The following is a 23,259-nucleotide window of genomic DNA, read 5'->3' as shown; positions in this document are numbered from 1 at the left end:
TTACAAAATTATGAGGGGCATGGATAGGATAAATAGACAAAGTCTTTTCCCTGGGATCAGGAAGTCCAGAACTAGAGGGCATACGTTTAGGGCGAGAGGGGAAAGATATAAAAGAGAGCTATGGGGCAACTTTTTCCATGCAGAGGGTGGTACATGTATGGAATGAGCTGCCAGAGGATGTGGAGGAGGCTAGTACAATTGCAACATTTAAGAGGCATTTGGATGGGTATATGAATAGGAAGGGTTTGGAGGGATATGGGCTGGGTGCTGGCAGGTGGGACTAGATTGGGTTGGGATATCTGGTCGGCATGGACGGGTTGGACCGAAGTGTCTGTTTCCATGCTGTACATCTCTCTGATTCTATGACTCTAACACTGGGAAGAATTGCGATTGAGGGTGATTTGGCGGTTTGGATCAGAAATATTCTAGCAGAAAGAAGACAGGGTGGTGGCTGATGGGAAATATTCATCCTGGAGCTCAGTTATTACTGGTATACCATAAGGATCTGTTTTGTGACCATTTTTATATATGACCTGGCTGAGGTGTAGAAGGATGGGTTAGTAACTTTGCAGATGACGCTAAGGTCGGTGGAGTTGTGGATAGTGCCAAAGGATGTTGCAGGTTACGGAGGGATATAGATGAGCTGCAGAGCTGGGTTGAGAGGTAGCAAATGGAGTTTAATGTGGAAAAATGAGGTGATTCACTTTGGAAGGAGCAACTGGAATAAAGAGTACTGGGGCTAATGGTTAGATTCTTGGTAGTGTAGCTGAGCAGAGAGATCTGTGTCCATGTACGTAGATCCCTGAAAGTTGCCACCCAGGTTGATAGGGTTGTTAAGAAGGCACACAGTGTGCTAGCTTTTATTGGTAGAGGGATTGAGTTTCAGAACCATGAGGTCATGCTGCAGCTGTAAAAAACCCATTTGCAGACATACTTAGAGTATTACATAAAATTCTATTCACTGCATTATAGGAAGGATGTGGAAGCTTTGGAAATGGTGCAGAGGTGATTTACTAGTATGTTGCCTGGTCTGGAGGGATGGTCTTGTAAGGAAAGGCTGATGGACTCCAGGCTGTTTTTATTAGAAAAAAGATTGAGAGGTGATTTAATTGAGACAAATAAGATAATCAGAGGATTAGATAGGGTAAACAGTGAGAACCTTTTTTCCTGGGATAGTGATGGTTAGCACAAAAGGACATAGCTTTAAATTGATGGGTGATAGATATAGAACAGATGTCAGAGGTAGTTTCTTTACTCAGGGAGTAGTAGGGGTGTGGAATGCACTGCCTGCAACAGTAGTAGACTCGGCAGCTTAAAGGGCATTTAAAAGGTCATTGGATAAACATGTGGATGAAAATGGAATAGTGTAGGTTAGATGGGCTTCAGACATAAGGACCGAAGGACCTGTACTGCGCTGGAATGGTCTATGTTCTGGGTTCTAAATACCCTGCTCTTTTTCAAAATAGTACTATAGGATCTCTTACAGATACTGGTAATCATAAAGGGTCTCTGTTTAATATAGCCATTTGAAATTCAGGACCCTCTACCAGTTCAATATTCCACCAGTACTGACCCTCCAACACAATGCAGCACTCCCACAGACCCACTCCCACAGGCTCTCCCTCAGTACTGAAGAGGGCTATTGAGGCTGGGTCATTAAGTATATTGAAGGCTGAGATAGATTTTTAATCACTATGGGAACCTAGGGTTTACTGGAAAGTGGAGTTGAGGATGATAATAATTGTGAAAGAGGGTCCTGCAGATGCTGGAGATTAGAGTGGTGCTGGAAAAGCACAACAGGTCAGGCAGCATCCGAGAGCAGGAAAATTGACATTTTGGGCAAAAGCCCTTCATCAGGAATCATCAGGATGATAACAATGAATAAAAACTTAAAGAACTGCAGATGCTGCAAATCAGAAACAAAAACAGAAGTTGCTGTAAAGCTCAGCAGGTCAGACAGTGTCTGTGCAGAGAAATCCAAGTTAATGTTTGGGGTCCAGTGACCCATACTCTACTTGTGATTGCCTGAATGGCCTACTTCTACTTCTGTGTATAATAGCAGGAGAAGGAAAGGGGAGAATGAGATCCGAGTACGGGTGGGGACATGAGTTTCATTTGTATGGAGCACAGAGAACAGGAACAGCGTGAGTTGAACAGTCTCTCGTCTGGTTTCTGTAAATCAATGATGTGGAGGTACCAGTGTTGAACTAGGGTGGACAAAGTCAAAAGTATCAGGTTATAGTCCAACAGATTTATTTAAAATCGCAAGGTTTCGGGGCACTGCCCCTTTGTCATGTGAAGGAGCAGTGTTCTAAAAGATTGTGATTTTAAATATACAGTTCGAATATAACCTGGCATTGTGGGACTTTTGACTTTGTTCGTTAATGGAAGCACCTTTAACATGGAGGTTCAGCAAGAAAGCGAGAATGAAAAGGTTGCACAAAATCTAAGTTAAAAATTACACAACACCAGGTAATAGTCCAACAGGTTTAATTGGAAGCACACTAACTTTCGGAGCACCGCTCCTTCATCAGCACAAAATCTAAGCAGTGCCAACTGGAGACTTCTAAACAGAAAGTAAATTCTGCTAAAATATCAAACTGCCTTCTCTTTAGACATCAACTTGTTACTGCTACAGGCATTGATGGATTTGTTGCTAATTTACAATATTTTCTGTCCTTAATAAAACTGAAAGGTTTTATTGGAACTAGTACAGAATATGAAACAGAAAGAGAGGGCGTTTAGTGTCTACAACACGGTTATCTCTCTCTCTCTCCCGACTCTCTGGCCCGTCCCTGGTTTTACCTGTAACTTGACGGCCCACGTGGGTGGCCACGGGCAGCTCCTTTACAGATTCCATGGTTGGAAATTAAAACCTTCATCAGGATGGTTGCCAGAATCAGTAACAATGCTTGTGATCTCTCTCTCGCTGCCACAGTTGACAGGCTGCTTTTACTTTTCCTTCCTGACAGACGTTACTGTCTGATGTTTAGTGATTGGCTGGTGTTGCTGCATTTCCCCAGCGTGCCTCCTGTAGGGAGGGAATGACTCACAGGCACTATGACCAGGGAAGTAGAAATGTTTGTGGGGGAATAAACAAACCATGCCAGGAATGTAAAAGTAGATTCACATTCAGGAGGTTGTCCTCCTTTAGAGCTCTACTGGGGGAAAACTGGAGGGAGGTTGAAACCAGAGTGGGGGATTCCAGGCCACTATTAAAATCAAGAGAAGTGCCACAGAAGAGGCAGAGATGAGTGGCTACTGCTTGATCAGAAGGAACTAGGAAGGTACTGATAATTGTCTTAAGTGATCTTTTTAAGTCGACACAAATTTGGGTTTTGTGGGATTCAGCTGGGGTCTGCAAGATGAGATTTTGAAGTTTTAAAAAACTGATAAATAAAAAAAACTTAAGTATTGTAAAGTGTGAGGAGGATAGTGGGGAGCAGAAGAAAGGGTATAGACAAGCTGGTTGAGTTGGGAGATTACTGTACTTACCATTGGAGAGGAGTGCAGAGGAAAACAAAATGATTCACTGAGGAAGAAAGAATGCGGGCAACAATTAGAACTACCTGAGGCATGGTACATTGATGAAAATGAGCAAAGGCTACGGCAACGGATGAATGGGCACCACACAACAATCAACAGATAGGAGGGTTCCCTCCCAGTTGGAGAACACTTCAGTGGTCCAGGACATTCGACCTCGGACCTTTGGGTGACCATCCTCCAAGGTGGACTTCAGGACAGGCAGCAGCGAAAAGTGGCCGAGCAGAGGCTGATAGCTAAGTTCAGTACCCATAGGGAGGGCCTCAACCGGGACCTTGGGTTCATGTCACATTACAGGCGACCACCATTGCACTATACACACACACACAGACACTCCTACATGCACACACACACAGGCATTCCTATACATAGACATGCAAACAGACACTCACACACACACTCCTCCAGACACACGGACTCACACATGCACCCTCTTACAGATTTAGACCACTTTACACTCACACACACACACACACTCATAGACAAACACAACACACACATGCATGCACACATACACATATACGTTTGTGGGGTGAATTTGTACTTGCAGAGTTACATTGTACTTTGCTCAAAAACTGCATGAATCCATGTAAGACTCTGTTAACTCACTTTTTAGATTAGAATCAGTCTAAACATTATGGCACAGACAGGGAACACAGGGGGCTAACACCTTCAATATCTCAACATCTTATCTGCGTTGACACTAATTGTTACAATTAACCTGAAAATGTAACTTTTTAAAAAGGTTTTGTGATTTACACATGAAAGAAGTGAAACTATCATGGTCATTCTAACAGATGAGAGACTCAACAAACAATCAAGGTATTTTTCAGTGTATAATTTCAGTTACATCACACTGTAAACTTTTGCTATAAATTCTGTGTCTTACAATTGTGTCCTTCACAACCACCTGATAAAGGAGCTGTGCTCCGGAAAGCTAGTGTGCTTCCAATTAAACCTGTTGGACTATAACCTGGTGTTGTGTGATTTTTAACTTTGTACATCCCAGTATCTCCAAATCATTAGAATTAAGGAGATTGTGTTAAGAGAGGAATCAAGACAAAAGAACCTGGGTGAAAGTGCATCGAAGTCACTGAATGTGGCAGGATGGGGTTGAGACAGCAGTTTAAAAAGCCTGTAGTATCCTAGGCATCATTAATAGGGACACAAAGTACAAGAGGAACAAAGTGCTGCTGAATTTACATGGAGGGTCTATCTTAGGAGGAGAGGTTGCACAGGTGGGCCTATATTGATTGGAATTTGGAAGAATGAGTGGCAACCTTAGTGAAACATACAAAATTCTGAGTGAACTTGACAGGGAAAATGGTTTCTCATTGTGAGAGAGTCTAGGACCAAAGGGCAACATGTCAGAATAAGTGACTACCCATTTAAGACAAAAAAAGGAATTTCCTCTCTGTGAATCTGTTATATTTCCCCGTAGTTTTGAAATCCCCCAGTTTAGGGAAAAGACCCTTACTTTCTATGACTCTATTCACCATATCTGTGCTCATGTTCATGCTCAACCTCCTACAGTCCAGTCAAGACTGGCATATTCTTATAACTTTATAGTCCCTTTCTGGCAACATCATGGTAAATCTTTGCTGAACTCTGTCCAATTTAATTATATCCTTCCTATAGCAGGGCAATCAGGATTGCATACAGTGCTCCAGAAGAGGCCTCCCTGTATTTACCCAGTCTAAAAACATAGAAAATAAGAGCAGGAGTAGGCCATTCAGCTCTCCACTTTAATCATGGCTAGTCACCCAACTCAATATCCATATCCGCCACAGATTCACCTGCACCTCCACACACATCATCTATTGCATCCTCTGCACCCGATGTGGCCTCCTCTATATTGGGGAGTCAGGCCGGCTACTTGCGGAGCGTTTCAGAGAACACGTCTGGGACACCTGGACCAACCAACCCAACCACCCTGTGGCTCAACACTTCCCTCCCCCTCCCACTCCACCAAGGATATGCAGGTCTTTGGACTCCTCCATCGCCAGACTACAACAAAACGAAGGTTGGAGGAAGAGCGCCTCATCTTCCGCCTAGGGACCCTCCAACCATAAGGGATGAACTCGGATTTCACCAGTTTCCTCATTTCCCCTCCCCCCACCTTGTCTCAGTCAAATCCATCGAATTCAGCACCGCCTTCCTAACCTGCAATCTTCTTCCTGACCTCTCCGCCCCCACCCCAGTCTGACCTATCACCCTCACCTTGACCTCTTTCCACCTATCACATTTCCAATGCCCCTCCCCCAAGTCCCTCCTCCCTACCTTTTATCTTAGCCTGCTGGACAAACTTTCCTCATTCCTGAAGAAGGGCTTATGCCCAAAACGTCGATTCTCCTGTTCCCTGGATGCTGCCTGACCTGCTGTGCTTTTCCAGCAACACATTTTCAGCTCTGATCTCCAGCATCTGCAGACCTCACTTTCTACCCAACTCAATAGCCCTGTTCTCATTTTCCCCCCATATCCTTTGATTGTTTTAGCACCAAGAGCTCAATCCAACTCCGTACATGGAAACATAGAAGCTAAGAGCAGGGGTAGGCCATTCTACCTCTCAAGACTGCTCAGTCATTCAATTACAGATACCAGACTTCAGCCAATTTGATTCACCCCATGTAATGTCAAGAAATAGGGAGACATTGGACACTATAAAGTCTATAGGCCCTGACAACATTCCAGCAATAGTACCAAAGATCTGAGCTCCAGAACTTCCCACTCCTCTAGCCAAGCTGTTCCAGTACAGTTACAACACTGGCATCTACACAATGCGGAAAATTGCCCAGGTATACGCCGAACATGAAAAGCAGGATGAATCCAACCCAGCCAATTATCCATCAATTACTCTCGATCATCGGTGAAGTAATGGAAGGTGTCATTTACAGTACTATCAAGCAGCACCTGCTCAGCAATAACCTGCTCACTGACGCCCAGTTTGGGATCCTCCAGAGTCACTCAGCTCCTGAGCTCATTGCAGCATTGGTTCAAACACGGACAAAAGAATTGAATTCCATTGGGGAGGGGTGCGCGACAGCCCTTGACATCAAGGCTGCATTTGACTGAGTGCAGTATCAAGGAGCCTTGGAACACTGGAATCAATGGGTTTCAGGGGCAAACTCTATGGTGATTGGAGTCATACCTGACACATAAGAAAACGGTAGTGATTTTTGAAGGTCAGTCATCTCTGCAGGAATTCCTCAAGACAGTGTCCTCGGCCCAACCATCTCCAACTGCTTCATCAATGATCTTTTCTCCATCATAAGGTCAGACAAAGTACCAGGCTGTGCACTCTCAGCATGCGCAGATCAACTGGCAGAGGTCTTCTTGGACATCTTCAACCTCTCCCTGCAGCAGGCCACTGCCCCTGCCTGTTTCAAGAGGGCCAACATCATCCCTGTGCCTAAGAAGGCTCATGCAGCATGTCTCAATGACTACCACCCAGTGGCCCTAACTTCAGTGATCATGAAATGCTTTGAAAGGCTGGTCATGGCATTAATCAACTCCAGCTTTCCCACTACTCTTGATCCACTCCAATTTGCCTATCGGATCAACAGATCCATGTCAGATAGGATAGTGAAGAAGGCGTTTAGTATGCTTTCCTTTATTGGTCAGAGTATTGAGTAGAGGAGTTGGGAGGTCATGTTGCAACTGTACAGGACATTGGTTAGGCCACTGTTGGAATATTGCGTGCAATTCTGGTCTCCCTCCTATCGGAAGGATGCTGTGAAACTTGAAAGGGTTCAGAAAGGATTTACAAGGATGTTGCCAGGGTTGGAGGATTTGAGCTATAGGAAGAGGCTGAACAGGCTGGGGCTGTTTTCCCTGGAGCGTCAGAGGCTGAGGGATGACCTTATAGAGGTTTACAAAATTATGAGGGGCATGGACAGGATAATTAGGCAAAGTCTTTTCCCTGGGGTCGGGGAGTCCAGAACTGGAGGGCATAGGTTTAGGGTGAGAGTGGAAAGATATAAAAGAGACCTAAGGGGCAACTTTTTCACGCAGAGGGTGGTACGTGTATGGAATGAGCTGCCAGAGGATGTGGTGGAGGCTGGTACAATTGCAACATTTAAGAGGCATTTGGATGGGTATATGAATAGGAAGGGTTTGGAGGGATATGGGCCGGGTACTGGCAGGTGGGACTAGATTGGGTTGGGATATCTGGTCAGCATAGATAGGTTGGACCGAAGGGTCTGTTTCCATGCTGTACATCTCTATGACTTGCCCTTCACTCCTCCCTAAAACATCTTGACACCAAGAACAGCGACATAAGAATCCCACTCATTCAAAGTTTGTGCGAAGATTTGTAGCTCGGGTGCTCATTGACTACAGATTGACCCACAATCCCACTCATTGACTACAGTTCAGCCTTCAACACTATTATCCCCTTGAAACTGATTACTAAACTTAGTGATCTCGGACTAAGCCCCACTCTCCGCAACTGGATCCTCAGTTTCCTGACCCACAGGCCACAATCAGTGAAGATTAGGGACACTATTTCATCCTCACTAACACTCAACATTGGAGTCCCCCCAGGGGTGCGTATTCAGTCCCCTATTGTACTCACTGATTACCCATGACTGCGTCGCCAAATGCTAGACTAATGCCATTTACAAGTTCGCTGACATAGTCGGTCGAATCTCAGATGGCAACAAAACAGACTACTGACGGGAGGTGGAAGACCTGGAAAAATGGTGCACTGAGAACAACCTAGCTCTCAATGCCAGCAAAACCAAGGAACTCATTATTGACTTTCGACAGGATGTTACTCATGCCCCCCCCCACTACACATTAACAGCACAGAGGTGGAACAAGTGGGGAATGTCAAGCTCTGGGGAGTGGTCATCCACAACAAGCTTTCTTGGACTCTTCATGTGGACACACTGCTACAAAGGCCCAACAACGTCTCTTCCTTCGGCAGCTGAGGAAATTTGGCATGACGGCAAATACCGTCGACAACTTTTAGAATGCTCTCAATGTCGCACCTATGCCTGGATATATCACTACCTGGTACGGCAACTGTACCATTCAAGATCAGAGACGGTTACAGAGAGTGGTGAACTCGGCCCGGACAATCACAAAGGCCAACCTCCCATCTATAGAATCCATCTACCAGGCCCGCTGTCAAGGAAAGGCTGCCAGCATTCTCAAAGATCCATCCCACCCTGGCAATGTTTTTCTGCAACCTCTACCATCGGGGAGAAGGTACAGAAGCCTGAACACATGCACCAGCCGGTTTCAAGACAGTTTCTACCCAACTGTTGTTAGAATACTGAATGGACTCTCAAACTCTTAACATTCGCCTGTACCTGTGTTTTTGTTTTTGTCACTATTTATCTATTATTTCCTTTTCTATGCTACTTAATTCTGTGATCTGCCTGTATTGCTCGCAAGACAAAGCTTTTCACTGTGCCTCGGTACACAATACCGAGACACAATAAATTCAGAAGCAGGCGTGTTCGTTCACCAATAATTGCACAGTATTCATGAAGCAGTCCATGTCAAATGTAACAAGATATGATCAATATCCATATCACCAATAATCTAATCACCCCACACCCTTTGGTATTCAATGGTGTTCCCATCATTGAATTCCCCACTATCAAACATCCTGGGATTATTGTTGACCAGAAACCCAACTGGACTGATCACGTAAATACAGTCACTACAACAGCAGGCTAGGAAAAGGGATATGGGCCAAATGTTAGTAAATAGAATTAGATTAATTTAAGATATCTGGTCAGCATGGGCAAGTTGGACCGAAGGGTCTGTTTCCATTCTGTACAGCTTAGAATCTTAGAATCCCTACAGTGTGGAAACAGGCCCTTGGCCCAACAAGTCCACACCGACCCTCCGAAGAGCATCCCACACAAACCCAATCCCCATTACTCTACATTTACCCCTGACTAATGCACCTAACCTATGCATCTCTGAACACTGTGGGCAATTTAGCGCAGTCAATCCACTGAGTCAGCACATCTTTGGATTGTGGGAGGAAACTGGAGCACCTGGAGGAAACCCACGCAGACACAGGTGAATGTGCAAACTCCACACAGACACTGAGGCTGGAATTGAACCAGGGTTCCTGGCGCTCTGAGGCAGCAGTCTAACCACAGAGCCACCATGCTTCCCCCCGCCCGCCCCCCACTATGATTTTATGAATAATGTGGTGAGTATTCCCAGGAGTAACCTGATTCCCCAAAGCCTGTCCACTATCTACAAGGCACAAGCCAGGAGTGTGATGGAATATCCCCCCCTTGCCTGGATGAGTGCAGCCCCAACAATACTTGAGAAGTTTGATATCACCCAGACCAAAGTAACCCACTTGCTTTGCACTGACGCTCAATAGCAGCAGTGTGTACTATTTACAAGGCACTTTCCAGAAATTTACCAAAGATCTTCATACGCATTTTATAAGCCCACAACCTCTTCCAGAAAGACAAGGGCAGCTGATACGTGGGAACACCATCCCCTGCACTATCCTAACTTGGAAATATATGGCTGTTCTTTCACTGTTGCTGGGTCAGGATCCTGGAATTCCCTCCCTAATGGCATTACACGTCACCCACAACAGGTGGACTGCAGCAGTTCAGGAAGTCAACTGATCACCACATTTTCAAGGGCAACTAGGGACAGGCAATAAGTACTGGCCAGCCAGAATCACTCACATCCCACAAATGATTTTTCTTCTAAAGATCATCGAACTCAATACCCTAATCCTACCCCAGCTCCCCATATCACTTTAGCCACAGGAATGATATCTACCTCCTTCTTGAAAACTCAATAATTTGGTATCAACCATCTTCTGTGGTAGTGAATTCCACAGGCTTAGCATTCTGGGTGAAGGAAATTCTCTTCACTTCTGATAAGTTTACCCCTTATCCATGAATTATGACCACCAATTCTGGAATCCCCCCGCCACCACCACCACCGCCACTGTCAGGAATAACCTCACATCTAACCTGTCGAGTCCTATTAGAACTTTACTGGTTTTAATGAGATTGCCCTCATTGTTCTGACCTCCAACGAATACAATCCTAATCGACTTAACCTCTTCTCATCTGTCAGTCCTGCCATCCCAGGAATCAATTTGGTAAACCTTTGCTGCATTCCCTCGACAGCAAGAGCGTCCATCCTCAGGTAAAGGAGACCACAACTGCACACAGTATCCAGGCGTGACCTCACCAGTTCTGTGCATAACTGCAGCAAGATATCCTTGTTCCTGTACTTGAATCCTCTTGCTAAGAAGGCCAGCATAGTCTGCCTTCTTTACTGCCTGCTGCACCTTTGACAATGAGGATACTCAGGTCTTGTTGATAGAATTTTTTTTAATAGAATTCCTACAGTGTGGAAACAGGCTATTCAGCCCAACAAGTCCACCCAGACCCATTTCTCCTATCCTACATTTACTCCTGACTACATATCCCTGAACACTAAGGCTGGAATTGAACCCAAGTCCCTGGTGCTGTGAGGCAGCAGTACTAACCACTGAGCCACCATGTTGACCCGTGTTCTCTTCTCTCAAATAATTATCTACCTTATTATTTTTGCTACTAAAGTGAATGACATCACATTTATCCCCATTAACAGGAAAAGCCAGGGTGCATAAAGATAAACATCAAAGAACATTTCCAGGACATCCAGACCAATCAACCCCACTGCCCTGTGGCCAAACACTTTAACTCCTTCTCCTACTCTGCCGAGGACATGCAGGTCCTGGGCCTCCTCCATTACCTCTCTCTTATCACCCGGCGCCTGGAGGAAGAACGCCTCATCTTCTGTCTCAGGACCCTCCAATCCCAGGGCACCAATGTGGATTTCATCAGTTTCATCATTTCGTCTCCCCCCACCCAACCCCAGTTCCAACCTTCCAGCTCAGTTCTGTTCTCATGACCTGTCAGCCTCATTCCTGATGAAGGGCTTTTGCCCGAAATGTTGATTGTCCTGCTCCTCAGGTGCTGCCTGACCTACTGTGCTTTTCCAGCACCACACTCTCCAGCATTTGCAAAACTCACTTTCGCCCACATAAAGATAAACTATTCCCACTGGTAGGGGACTCTAGAACAAGGATCTGAGACTTAGATTAGATTAGATTCCCTACAGTGTGGAAACATGCACTTCGGCCCAACCAGTCCACACCGACCCTCTGAAGAGTAACCCACTTCCCTCTGACTAATGCACCTAACACTATGGGCAATTTAAAATGGCCAATTAACCTGTGTGGGAGGAAACCAGAGTGCCTGGAGGAAACCCATGCAGACACGGGGAGAATGTGCAAACTCCACACAGACAGTTGCCCAAGTTGGGAATTCAACCTGGGTCCCTGGCACTGTGAGGCAGCAGTGCTAACCACTGTGCCGCCCTGATTATTCAGCAGGGATATTGGAAAGTGCATCTATATACGAAGGATGATAGAGGTTTGGAACTCTGTTTCACAAACAGCAGTGGATGCTAGATTAGTTCTTCACTTTAAACCTGAGATAGATTTTTGTTAAGCAAAAGTATTAAGGGGTATGGACCAAAGGTAGTTATGTGGAGTTAGGCCACAGACCAGCCATGATCTCATTGAATGATGGAACCGGCTTTATGGGCTGAATGGTCTACACTTGTATGGTAGGCATCCTTGTAAGAGGATTCGCAGTAAGGTTAAAATCAACTAGGCGAAAGTGAGGCCTGCAGATACTGGAAACCAGAGTCTAGATTACAGCAGTGCTGGAAAAGCACAGCAGGTCAGGTAGCATCCAGGGACCAGGAAAATCGACGTTTCAGGCAAAAGCCCTCCATCCTGATCCAGCATTTGCAGTCTTCACTTTCGCCTATCCTCGTATGGTCATGCATTTGCCCCCTCACTCAGCCAGTCCAAATCACACTGCAAACTCTCTGCATCCTCCTCATAGTTCACCCTCCCACCAGCTGTGTGTCATCTGCACACTTGGAAATATTACATTCAGTTCCTTCGTCTAAATCATTAACATTAATCCTCATTGAAAACATTAAATGCTTTGGCCTCTTCCACTTTCTGTGGCGGAGATTGCCACAGGCTCCCCCACCCATTCTCTGCCGGAAATGGTTTTCCAGTCGCTATGTCACTTGCTGAGAAACAGTCTGCTGTGATTTAAACCTTCCTTGAGATCGAATAATTAATGAATTATCTCGCAAATGTAGGATGGCAGTTTCGCTGTAAATTGACGATTCCGTTGTCCATGGAATGCCCAAACAGATTTCCATGACTAAAGCTGTAATTAGCGTCTAATTCACACATCGTCCGAGTTGATCGCCACAGGAGGCTGGGGAATGGGGAGTTAACTGCACTGGGAGAATTTCTGCTTCTTTCTCTGTTGTCCAAGACCGCTGCATGGACCAACTTTCTCTGAATTTCCACTTCCAAACCAAGCCATCTGCGAAGATGGAGGATTGCTGCTTCGGTTACCAAAGGAAGGGTGCCTTCAGCTGTGGCCAGACTCCCGTCACCCAGAGAGACTTCTTGGAAAGTCCACGCCAACGTGTGGAGGGCGAGCCTTGGAATTCAGGTAAGGGGCAGTGACCACCGGGCTCGGAGGCTGAAAACCGGATCCAGGTGGGTGCCCACACAACACGGCTCCCGACGGGAAGCAGGTACTTTCAAAAGAGGGTTCGGAAAAATGAACCTCCTCTTCCAACTGCCTCGGCTGTTTGAAAGGGACGGCATAGTCACGATGGGCCGAATAGCTGTATTCTGTGGATATGAGGATGCGGTTGGATGTGTTAGTCTGGCAAATAATACCTCTGTTGTCCTGCTGGAGTTTATTGGGCTTTACCTGGATCAAACTGAGAACAGCAGCGGAGCATCCTGCTGCTCCCATCCCCTCCCTAACCCCTGCCGGCTCAGCCCTGTATTGGGCACAGCTCAATCCCCTGCTGCTGACATGTTGGGCCTGAGCACGGAGGGAGCTGCGAATTGTAGCAGATTCAAGAAGTGTGGCGCTGGAGAAGCACAAGCTCTTCAGATGCTGCCTAACCGCCTGTGTTTTTCCAGCGCCACCATTTTTGACTCTGATTTCCAGCATCTGCAGATCTCATTTTCTCTGAATTGTAGCAGACTCTGGGCAGTACACTGGCGGCTCTCGGTGTGTAACTCCTATTGCTGAGAGTCAGTGTGGACAGAATTCATAGGGAACGCTGTGTGTGTGCGTGCGAACTTTGGTGACGAACTTCTGAACCACACAGCAATCTCTACATTCAGAAAACTCGGACTTCCACATGTTCAAAAGATGTAATGATCTCACTGGTTAGAATAAAGATGCTGTTTCGCACACATTTCTCTCATAGAGTCATAGAGATGTACAGCACGGAAACAGACCCTTCGGTCCAACCCGTCCATGCCGACCAGATATCCCAACCCAATCTAGTCCCATCTGCCAGCACCCGGTCCATATCCCTCCAAACCCTTTCTATTCATATACCCATTCGGATGCTTTTTAAATATTGCAATTGTAACAGCCTCCACCACTTCCTCCGGCAGCTCATTCCATACACACACCACCCTCTGCATGAAAAATTGCCCCTTCAGTCTCTTTTATATCTTTCCACTCTCATATTAAACCTCTAGTTCTGGACTCCCCCACCCCAGGGAAAATACTTTATCTATTTATCCTATCTGTGCCCCTCATGATTTTGTAAACCTCTATAAGTTCTATTAGTGGGCGGCACGGTGGCACAGTGGTTAGCACTACTGCCTCACAGTGCCAGAGACCCGGGTTCAATTCCCGCCTCAGGCGACTGACTGTGTGGAGTTTGCACGTTCTCCCCGTGTCTGCGTGGGTTTCCTCCGGGTGCTCCGGTTTCCTCCCACAGTCCAAAGATGTGCAGGGTCAGGTGAATTGGCCATACTAAATTGCCCGTAGTGTTAGATAAGGGGTAAATGTAGGGGTATGGGTGGGTTTCGCTTCGGCGGGTCGGTGTGGACTTGTTGGGCCGAAGGGCCTGTTTCCACACTGTAATCTAATCTAATCTAAAATTCACCTCTCAGCCTCTGACGCTCCAGGGGAAACAGCCCCAGCCTGTTCAGCCTCTCCCTGTAGCTCAGATCCTCCAACCCTGGCAACATCTTGTAAATCTTTTCTGAACCCTTTCAAGTTTCACAACATCTCTCCAATAGGAAGGAGACCCTCTGAATGAAGGCACTGATAATTGATTGGGGAGAGAGGAGCCAGTGTTGGATTGGGGTGGATAAAGTTAAAAATCACACAATACCAGGTTATAGTCCAATAGGTTTATTTGGAATCATTAGCTTTCCGAGCAAACCACCTGATGAAGGAGCAGTGCTCCGAAAGCTAATGTTCCCGAATAAATCTGTTGCACTGTAACCTGGTCTAGTGTGATTTTTAACTTTGAAAATTTGGAGAAAGTAATAGGCAATACATGCTTCCACAGCTCCATCAGAGATAGGTCATTTTGTCTGTTGGACCTTCTTGGTCTCCATAGCCATTAGAGTCAAAGTTATGGTGCAGAAAGAGGCCACTCTGCCCATTGGGTCTGTACTAGCTGAAAGAGCAGCCTGATCCCACTTCCCGCTGCAAGTTACAGGGCTCAAGGGTCATGTCCTGATGCCTTTTTAAATTGATTTCAGACCCTGCAGCTATTTCATGCACTGAGTTCCAGCTGCTGAACATCCTCTGAATTCAAAAATTCCTCATGTCTGCTGTATTCTTTCTATCAGTCACTTTCAAATCTGTGCTTCTCTCCCTCGCTCCCTCCCACCCCAGTTACTGAGCCCCCTGCTAGGGGGAAACAGTGCCTTCCCCATCCACTCTGTCCACACCCCTGACACTTTTGCACACCTCAATCAATCCGGCCGTCTGCCTCTCTCTTCCCAATTGAAGACCCTCAGCCTGTCACATTTTTCTCAGCTATGTGACATGCAAAGAGGCCCATTGGCATATCATGTCTGTGCCAGTCACAAGTATCCAACCAACCTAGTCCCATTTTCCAGCATTGTATGCTGCAGCATTTCAATTGTTCATCTAACCAATTGACTGTAGTAATGGTTTCTGTCTCTGTCACCCTTTCAGACAATGAGCTCTGGATATTCACCAACCTGTGCGTTTTTTAAAAATTCTTTCTTCGCTAAACTTCCTGCCCTTTACCTTCAATCTATGGCCCTGGTTATTGAAGTCCATATTATAGGGAGAAATTTCTTTCTATTTACTCTATCTATAACCCTCAATTTTGTATACCTCAATTGGATCCCCCTCAGGTTTTTCTACTTTAACGCAAACAACTGTCACTTGCTGTTCGTAGTTGAGTCACTCCAACTCAGGTTACATCCTGGCCAATCTCCTCTGCATCTTGACTAATGCAATCACACATTTCCTTTGGTGTGGCACCTGAAACTGTATTGCAGTGGTGGCCTTACTAATGTTATATTCAGATCCATCATAACCTCCGGCTCTTGTATTCTATGCCTCAACTAATAAAGGTAACTATCCCGTAGCTTTCTTAATCGCCCTATCAACCTTCCTTGTTGTCCTCAAGGACCTACAGACGTACACACCAAATTTCCTTCAATCCTCACTCCTTCACAGGCTCCTACCATGCTGTATGACTCTGACTCAAAGGAAGATCCTTCATTTCATAGAATCCCCTATAGTGTGGAAACAGACCCTTTGGCCCAACAAGTCCACACCAACCTTCCAAACAGTAACCCACCCAGACCCATTCCCCTACCCTAATATCCTATATTTGCCCCTGGGCAATCCACCCTAACCTACACATACCTGGACACTAGGGGACAATTTCTCATGTCGAAAGTGAGTACTGCAGATGCTGGAGATTAGAGCCAAGAGTGTGTTGTTGGTAAAGCACAGTCAGTCAGGCAGCATCCAAGGAGCAAGAAAATCAACATTTCGGGCAAAAGCCCTTCATGAAGGGCTTTTGCCTGAAATGACAATTTCTCATGGCCAATCCATCCTAACCTGCACATCCCAGAACACTATGAGACAATTTCCCATTGCTAATCCACCCTAAACTGCACATCTTTGGATTGTGGAAGGAAACAAGAGCACTCGGAGGAAACCCATGCAGACACGGGGAGAATGTGCAACTCCACAGTCACCCAAGTTGGAATCGAACGTGGGTTCCTGGAGATGTGAGGCAGTGCTAACCACTCAGACACTGTGCCACTCCCAAATGAATTCAAATTTCACTGCTACAGCTGGATTCAAACTCAGGTCCCCAGAACATTATCTCAGTCTCTGATTAATAGTCTAGTGATAATACGACAAAGTCATCATGTCCCCTCAGTGTACAATGACTGATTTTCCCATTAATTGTGTTCCATTAGCCTTGTTTGACCTCCCCTAATGCATCTCTCCCCTCCCACTTCATCAGATTAATTCAATGTGTCACTTTTCTACCCATATGACTGATTCATTGACATCTTGCAGCAGTCTCCGGCCATTTTTATGACTAACTAAGCAGCAAGGTTTTGTGTTGTCTGCAAACATCCCACTGGAAATAGTTTTCCAGTTACAAAGGCACTATCAACATTTACCATGTCTGGTCTCTATTTCAAATCCTGGTAGTTCTCTCTTTAAAGAATAGCACTGTCGAGCTGACTACTGATAGAATCCTAGATAGTCACGGTGTGGAAGGAGATCAGAAGAGGTCACCACATCACTAGATTGGTCATTAAGAGTTCTAATGTTGGTCGGACATGACTTTGAAACCCAGCATGTCAGATAATGAAATTTGAATTCAATAAAAATAAAATCGGGAATTAAAAGCTGCTTCTAATGGTGACCATGGTGTAACCACAGTCAATCATAAAAGCCTATCTGGTTCACTGATGCCCTTTAGGAAAGTGAATCTGCTCATCTAGATGTCACTCCAGACCCACAGCAATAGTGCTGACCCATAACTGCCCTCTGAAGTGGCTTTGCCAGCTGATCAGGACAAAAAGGGATTGGCAAAAAATGCTGCTTCAGACCATTTGATGCTGATGTACCATGACCAACAAGAAACATTTCCAATAATGCAATAATTTTCCTAATACTCTATTCAAGTTTAATTGCAATTCCAATTTGGCCCTTGGTCACTGACTTGCCAGTGGTCTTTCTCTGTCCATTCTGTCAACAAATAATTAACAAACATCTCCTGGCCTTCTTCATTCCACCAGTTGCCCTTTATAGCTATTGTTTCTCATTAGCAGCATCATCCTGGAATAATCCCATACTATCTGTTACTTTTGATGTTGGGTTTTAATTAAAACCGTATCCAGTACAATAACTGGCCTCAATATTTTCTTTATTTCTAAATTGTAAGCACTGATCTTACATGTTTAAGTATCTGTAGGGAAGTGAATGTTTGAATCCTTCTCCCATTGCACTCTAATAAAGGTCTTGGGGAACCATCACCATAATTACAAGGCTGTCTTCCTTTTTGAATACGCTGCTCAATTTTCTCTTCAACCTTCTACCTGACTTTTTATTCTTGGGATACATAATGAAAATGTCTCCTGAAAATCTAAGTAGATCTATTGGACATTCTTTATTAAATGTTGGTGAAGATCCTGTCCTATTTTTCCAATGGTGCCATGAACTATCAACATCTCTCATAAAAGATAACACCTAATAGTGCAGCACTTCCTTAATTTGCCTGGATTCAATCCACCCTGCAGGGCAAAGGGTTAGGAACATAAACAGAAATTGTTAGAAAAACTAGCGAGTCTGCAGTTTCCCCAGCAATTTTTGTTTGTTTTTGTTTCATAACTCCAGCATCTGCAAAACTTTGCTTGATCCAAGGGGTTAGGAGTTGGATAGTTTGAGGCATTTCCAATCAAGCCACTGAGGATCACCATTGGGTACCTATTATTCTTCTCCACTGTGAATTTTCCTGTTGATGACAAAATAATTAGCTGAAGGACCCCCCAAATCCCACTATTGTATCATTGCATTAAATTAGGTAGATGCAAACTCGATGGGCTTTTCCCCTGTATGACTTGGTGCCCAAGGGTAATGAGGACAAGCTATTAAATGTTGCTATCTGGTTGCCTCTACCAGAGAGTGTGTAGACTTATTATCTTGCTGACTCTCATTGTCACTTTGAGTGACCAGACAACAACAAATTATACATATCTAATCTTTGTAACCATATTAAATATTTCAAGGTCCTTCAACCCAGCTACCTCGCTCATTGCCCAACCCCACTTCTCATTGCCAGAAGAAAAAGAGCAAATTACAGTAGTAGTTAAAATATTTGCCTGAATGAAAATGAGGTAGAGATACAAAAGGAGAAAGTGAGGTCTGCAGATGCTGGAGATCAGAGCTGGAAATGTGTTGCTGGAAAGGCGCAGCAGGTCAGGCAGCATCCAGGGAACAGGAGAATCGACGTTTCGGGGATAAGCCCTTCTTCAGGAAACCAGGGAACAGGAGAATCGACGTTTCGGGCATAAGCCCTTCTCCTGAAGAAGGGCTTATGCCCGAAACGTCGATTCTCCTGTTCCCTGGATGCTGCCTGACCTGCTGCGCCTTTCCAGAGATACAAAAGGACCTATGTGTTGGGCAACATTCGAGACTTTTGATATTGCTGCCTAAGTATGTTAGACCAAGACAAATGTATGTCATGTTTTGTGCAGCTGGTGCATTTCCTGGATCTGTTGGAGGTTATGGATACGAATATTCTTCAGTACAAAGAGACTTTGCTGAGACCAGTGACATGGGTTTTGTGGTGAAAGAAGTAATGACAGGAACCTTTGCATCTGTGGGTAAGGAACATATGAAATCCATGCAGCAAGGGCTTATGAGCCTGAGTTCTGCACATTGCATATTCTGGACTGCACTGCTTTGGAGAGCAGCTCTGATCAGAAAGATACCACGGGCCAAGGCTAGTAAATCTGAAAACACCATTCTGCTGAAAACTTGAAGATTGTAGTACTAGAGTCACAAATGTTTCTACAGAACAGAAAGAGACCTTTTGGCCCATTATTTCTGCAATGGTCATTGAACATTCATCTACTCTAATCCCATGTTCCAGCACTTGACATATAACCTTGTAGGTTTTTAACTCAGGTGCAAGGTTTTTTTGCTACCTTCCTTCAGTTTTCTCAATTCTGTCCCAAGGACAATGACTAACTACAATGTGGTCGCAGGTTCCTGCCTTGCTCAATGACCTTACATTGAGAGTAAGGCTACTCAATTTTAGAAGCCATCACTTTTGATCTCCCTACTTTTGTTATTGTGTCCCCGGCATAAAATTTGTGATCTGAGAATGAAGTTAATCATGATTTCAGTTTAGGTTGGCAAGTGCAGCTGGTGGAGATAAAGTGTGTAAACAGGCCTTGGCATGGACTAAGCTATGGGTAGCAGTATTTTGCTTGAGTGCAGATGGAAAGAGGGTAGATAGAATGGTACAAAATATCCTGTGCAAAATATTGGAAATGTCGAGTGTAGAGGTAACATGAGAAACAAGTGAATGAGGGTTTCAGCCAGAGAAAGAACTGAAACAGATCCAAAGACAGGGGATGTTATGGAACTGATTGCAGGCATACTTGTTGATGAAGTGAATATGGGTTAGGAAATTGGCTTATGAACATTTGACACCCAATAATAAACAGCCTGGATCATCCTCAAGATAATTCTCGTGAGAGAGAGTTGGAGTCTCTCAGTGAAGAAGGTTATTTCGGAGTAATACAGGACCTTGATCAACTAGGGCCAGCGCGCTGAGAAATGGCAGGTGGAGCTTAATTCAGATAAATCTAAGGTGTTGCAGTTTTATAAGACAAACTACAGCAGGACATATACAATTAATGGTAGGGCCCTAGAGAGTGTTATTGAACAGAGAGACCTAGAGGTGCAGGTACATAATTCCTGGAAGGTGGCTTTAAAGGTAGAGTGGTAAAGAAGACATCTGACTGCTTACCTTCATCAGTCAAAGCATTGAGTGCAGGAGTTGTTAAAGCTGTACAAGACATTGGTATTCTGGATTAGTGGTGCTGGAAGAGCACAGCAGTTCAGGCAGCATCTGAGGAGCAGTAAAATCGACGTTTCGGCTTTTGCCCGAAATGTCGATTTTACTGCTCCTTGGATGCTGCCTGAACTGCTGTGCTCTTCCAGCACCAGTAATCCAGAATCTTGTTTCCAGCATCTGCAGTCATTGTTTTTACCTAAGACATTGGTATGGCCACATGTGGAGTACTGCGTACAGTCTGATCGCTCTGCTATGGGAAGGATGTTATTAAATTGGAAAGGATGTGAAAAACCATTAACAAGGATGTGGCTGAGATTAGAAGCTTGTAAGAAGGGTCTGGAGAAACTGAGACTTTTTTCCCTGGAGCATAGGAAGCTGAAGGTTGAGAGCATAGTTTTAAGGTGAGAGGGTAAAATTTAAAAGGGTCCTGTGTGGCAACTTTTTCACACAGAGAGTGGAGTGTATATGCCACAGGCAGTGGTGGAGACAGGTACAATGACAACATTTAAAATACATTTGGATAGGTAGATGAATAGGAAAGGCTTAGAGGGTTCAGAACCAAATCACAGGCAATTCAGTCTAGTTCAATTTTGGAAACTTGGTTGGCATGGATGAGTTGAACCGAAGGGCCTGTTTCTGTGCTTTATAACACTGAAGCATGCAGCTTTTCCAAACTTACTGCTCATAGTTTTTCTATCGTTTGTCCAGTAATGGATGTTGAACAAGCAGCTCAACAGTTCACAGCAGATGGGAAAGAACCTTGCATTTAATTTTGAAGGTGTGTTCTCTGCTACAATTTAGAAACAGTTTTCAAAGAGTTTATCTTTGTTGATTGCAGCCTCCAACACCACCCTATCTGAGGCAGATTCCCAGGATAATTTGGAAAGGCTCAAGGCCCATGGAGACTCCTGGTTAGATTCTGTAGAAGAGAGAGAATTGACTGAGGAATCCATATCAAAGAAATACAAAGGTCGGACAATCTTCAGTGCTGAGCAGCTGCGGGTTCTCCAACAACGTTTCCAGCTGCAGCGGTATCTCACTGCTTCCCAGCAACAAGAACTGGGAAATGCAATAGGACTGACCAGTCAGCAGGTAATGTGTACCCTCAGAGGAACCAAACTTCTCATTCTTTACATTATGTGAATATATGAATTGGCAGAAAAATAAGCTAGGTAAAAACAATGACTGCAGATGCTGGAATAAGTTGTTCGGCCCCTCAGGCCTGCCCTAGCATTTGACAAAGTCATGTTTGTCCTGCCCAATCTCTAATACCCTTTAACTGTCTTATTGGTCAAGTGCCTAGATATCTCTTTCTTAAAAAAAATTGATGAATCTGCCTCCACTTTCTAGAGGAGAGAGTTTCAAAGACTCAAAGAAACAATTTATTTTCACTTTGTCTTATTGTTAAACTGCATTGCCTAGTGCTGGCCCCTCCACATCCTCTGTGTTCAACCTATCAAATCCCTTCAGGATCTTGTATGGTTCAATAAAATGACCTCTTGTGATTGCAAACTCTCAAGTGATAATGGACCCAGCTTGTCCCACTGTTAATCGAAAAAAGACCCCACTCCGTGCCCCCATCTACCCCTTGCTCCCTACCCCATACCCTCCCCACTCACTACTACAATACCTTTCCACCATAATAATGGCATATGCAAACAGAAGCCAATGTGTGACACATTAATCAGCTTGTAAGGAACCTCCCAGTGGTTGCACATCCTAGAGGGACCATTGGCCCACAATCCTCTACTCCCAATCAAGTGAACTACCTCAAATGAGGAGGTGCCAGTGTTGAACTGGGGTGGACTAAGTTAAAAATCACACAACACCAGGTTATAGTCCAACAGGTTTATTTGAAAGTACTAGCTTTCAGAGTGCTGCTCCTTCATCAGGCAACTATTGGGGCAGGATCTTAAAACACAATTTATAACAAAAGATCACAGTGTGATCCATGCACACACCCTCTCACAGACTTATACTCTCACACTCATGCACACACTCTATCAAGCATTCACATATGCAAACATACACACTCACACCTTCTCTCTCTCGCCCTCACAAGCACACACATAAGTCTATCGGGTGAATTTGCATTTGCAGAATTGTATTTGTAGATACATTTTATTTTTGCTCAAAAAGCACACAACCTGCAGGCAGTTAATCCATATAACATTTTATAAATTCCTACTTCGGAAACAGAATCAGTCTGACTCAAGATGGAATATAGACAAACTCTAACCTCACCCCTTTAATACATTGTCTGAACTGAGGTGTCACCTTTTTTTATATAAAATCTTAAGTTATCTTGAGAATGTGATTTACATATTAATGAACCAAAACCTGCAACCCATTTTTAAAAATGAAAGACTTAACAACAATCTAGGTTTGTTCAATATGTCGTTTTAATTGCATGACATTGTGATCTTTTGCTATAAATTCTTATGTCTTATGATCCTGCCATGCTAGATACCTGATGAAGGAGCAGGACTCTGAAAGCTAGTGCTTCCAAATAAACCTATTGGACTATAACCTGGTATTGTGTGATTTTTAACTTTACCTCAAATGTGATTGTTTTTTGTTAAAAAAGCATTGAGATTTTGCTGCCAATCCTAAATGTCTGTCTTGTGTGGGGGCTTCATTTAGATTTTTAATTGTTTTTAACTATGCAGACATGTGATCACTTGATAGAAAGTTAAAGGTAACTGGTAATTGGCCAGCAACTTTTTATGTGGGAGCTGTGATGTGGAAAAGACATTACTAGGTGAT

At 44.5% G+C, this 23,259-nt stretch overlaps 2 protein-coding genes across 2 annotated transcripts in view; one reads left to right on the top strand and one right to left on the bottom strand.

Annotated features, from left to right (window-relative positions):
* The window catches only part of LOC122543408, a 31,461-nt gene extending 28,465 nt beyond the window's left edge, over positions 1-2,996 (bottom strand). The window contains exon 1 of the mRNA XM_043682115.1: positions 2,806-2,996. Within this exon, the coding sequence (XP_043538050.1) occupies positions 2,806-2,860 (55 nt within the window). The 5' untranslated portion in view covers positions 2,861-2,996. The remainder of the gene's footprint in view (positions 1-2,805) is intronic.
* Positions 2,997-12,485: 9,489 nt separating this feature from the next.
* On the top strand, positions 12,486-22,282 carry LOC122543434. Its single transcript, XM_043682149.1, has 3 exons — positions 12,486-13,079; positions 19,163-19,291; positions 21,332-22,282. The coding sequence occupies exons 1-3, from the start codon at positions 12,905-12,907 to the stop codon at positions 21,634-21,636; spliced, it is 609 nt and encodes a 202-aa protein (XP_043538084.1). The 5' UTR covers positions 12,486-12,904; the 3' UTR covers positions 21,637-22,282.
* The last annotated feature ends 977 nt before the right edge of the window (positions 22,283-23,259 follow it).

Source organism: Chiloscyllium plagiosum, chromosome 43, assembly GCF_004010195.1.
Source record: "Chiloscyllium plagiosum isolate BGI_BamShark_2017 chromosome 43, ASM401019v2, whole genome shotgun sequence".
NCBI lineage: Eukaryota > Metazoa > Chordata > Chondrichthyes > Orectolobiformes > Hemiscylliidae > Chiloscyllium > Chiloscyllium plagiosum.
The sequence above is the reverse complement of the archived record's forward strand: the minus strand, read 5'-3'. Positions and strand labels throughout refer to the sequence as shown.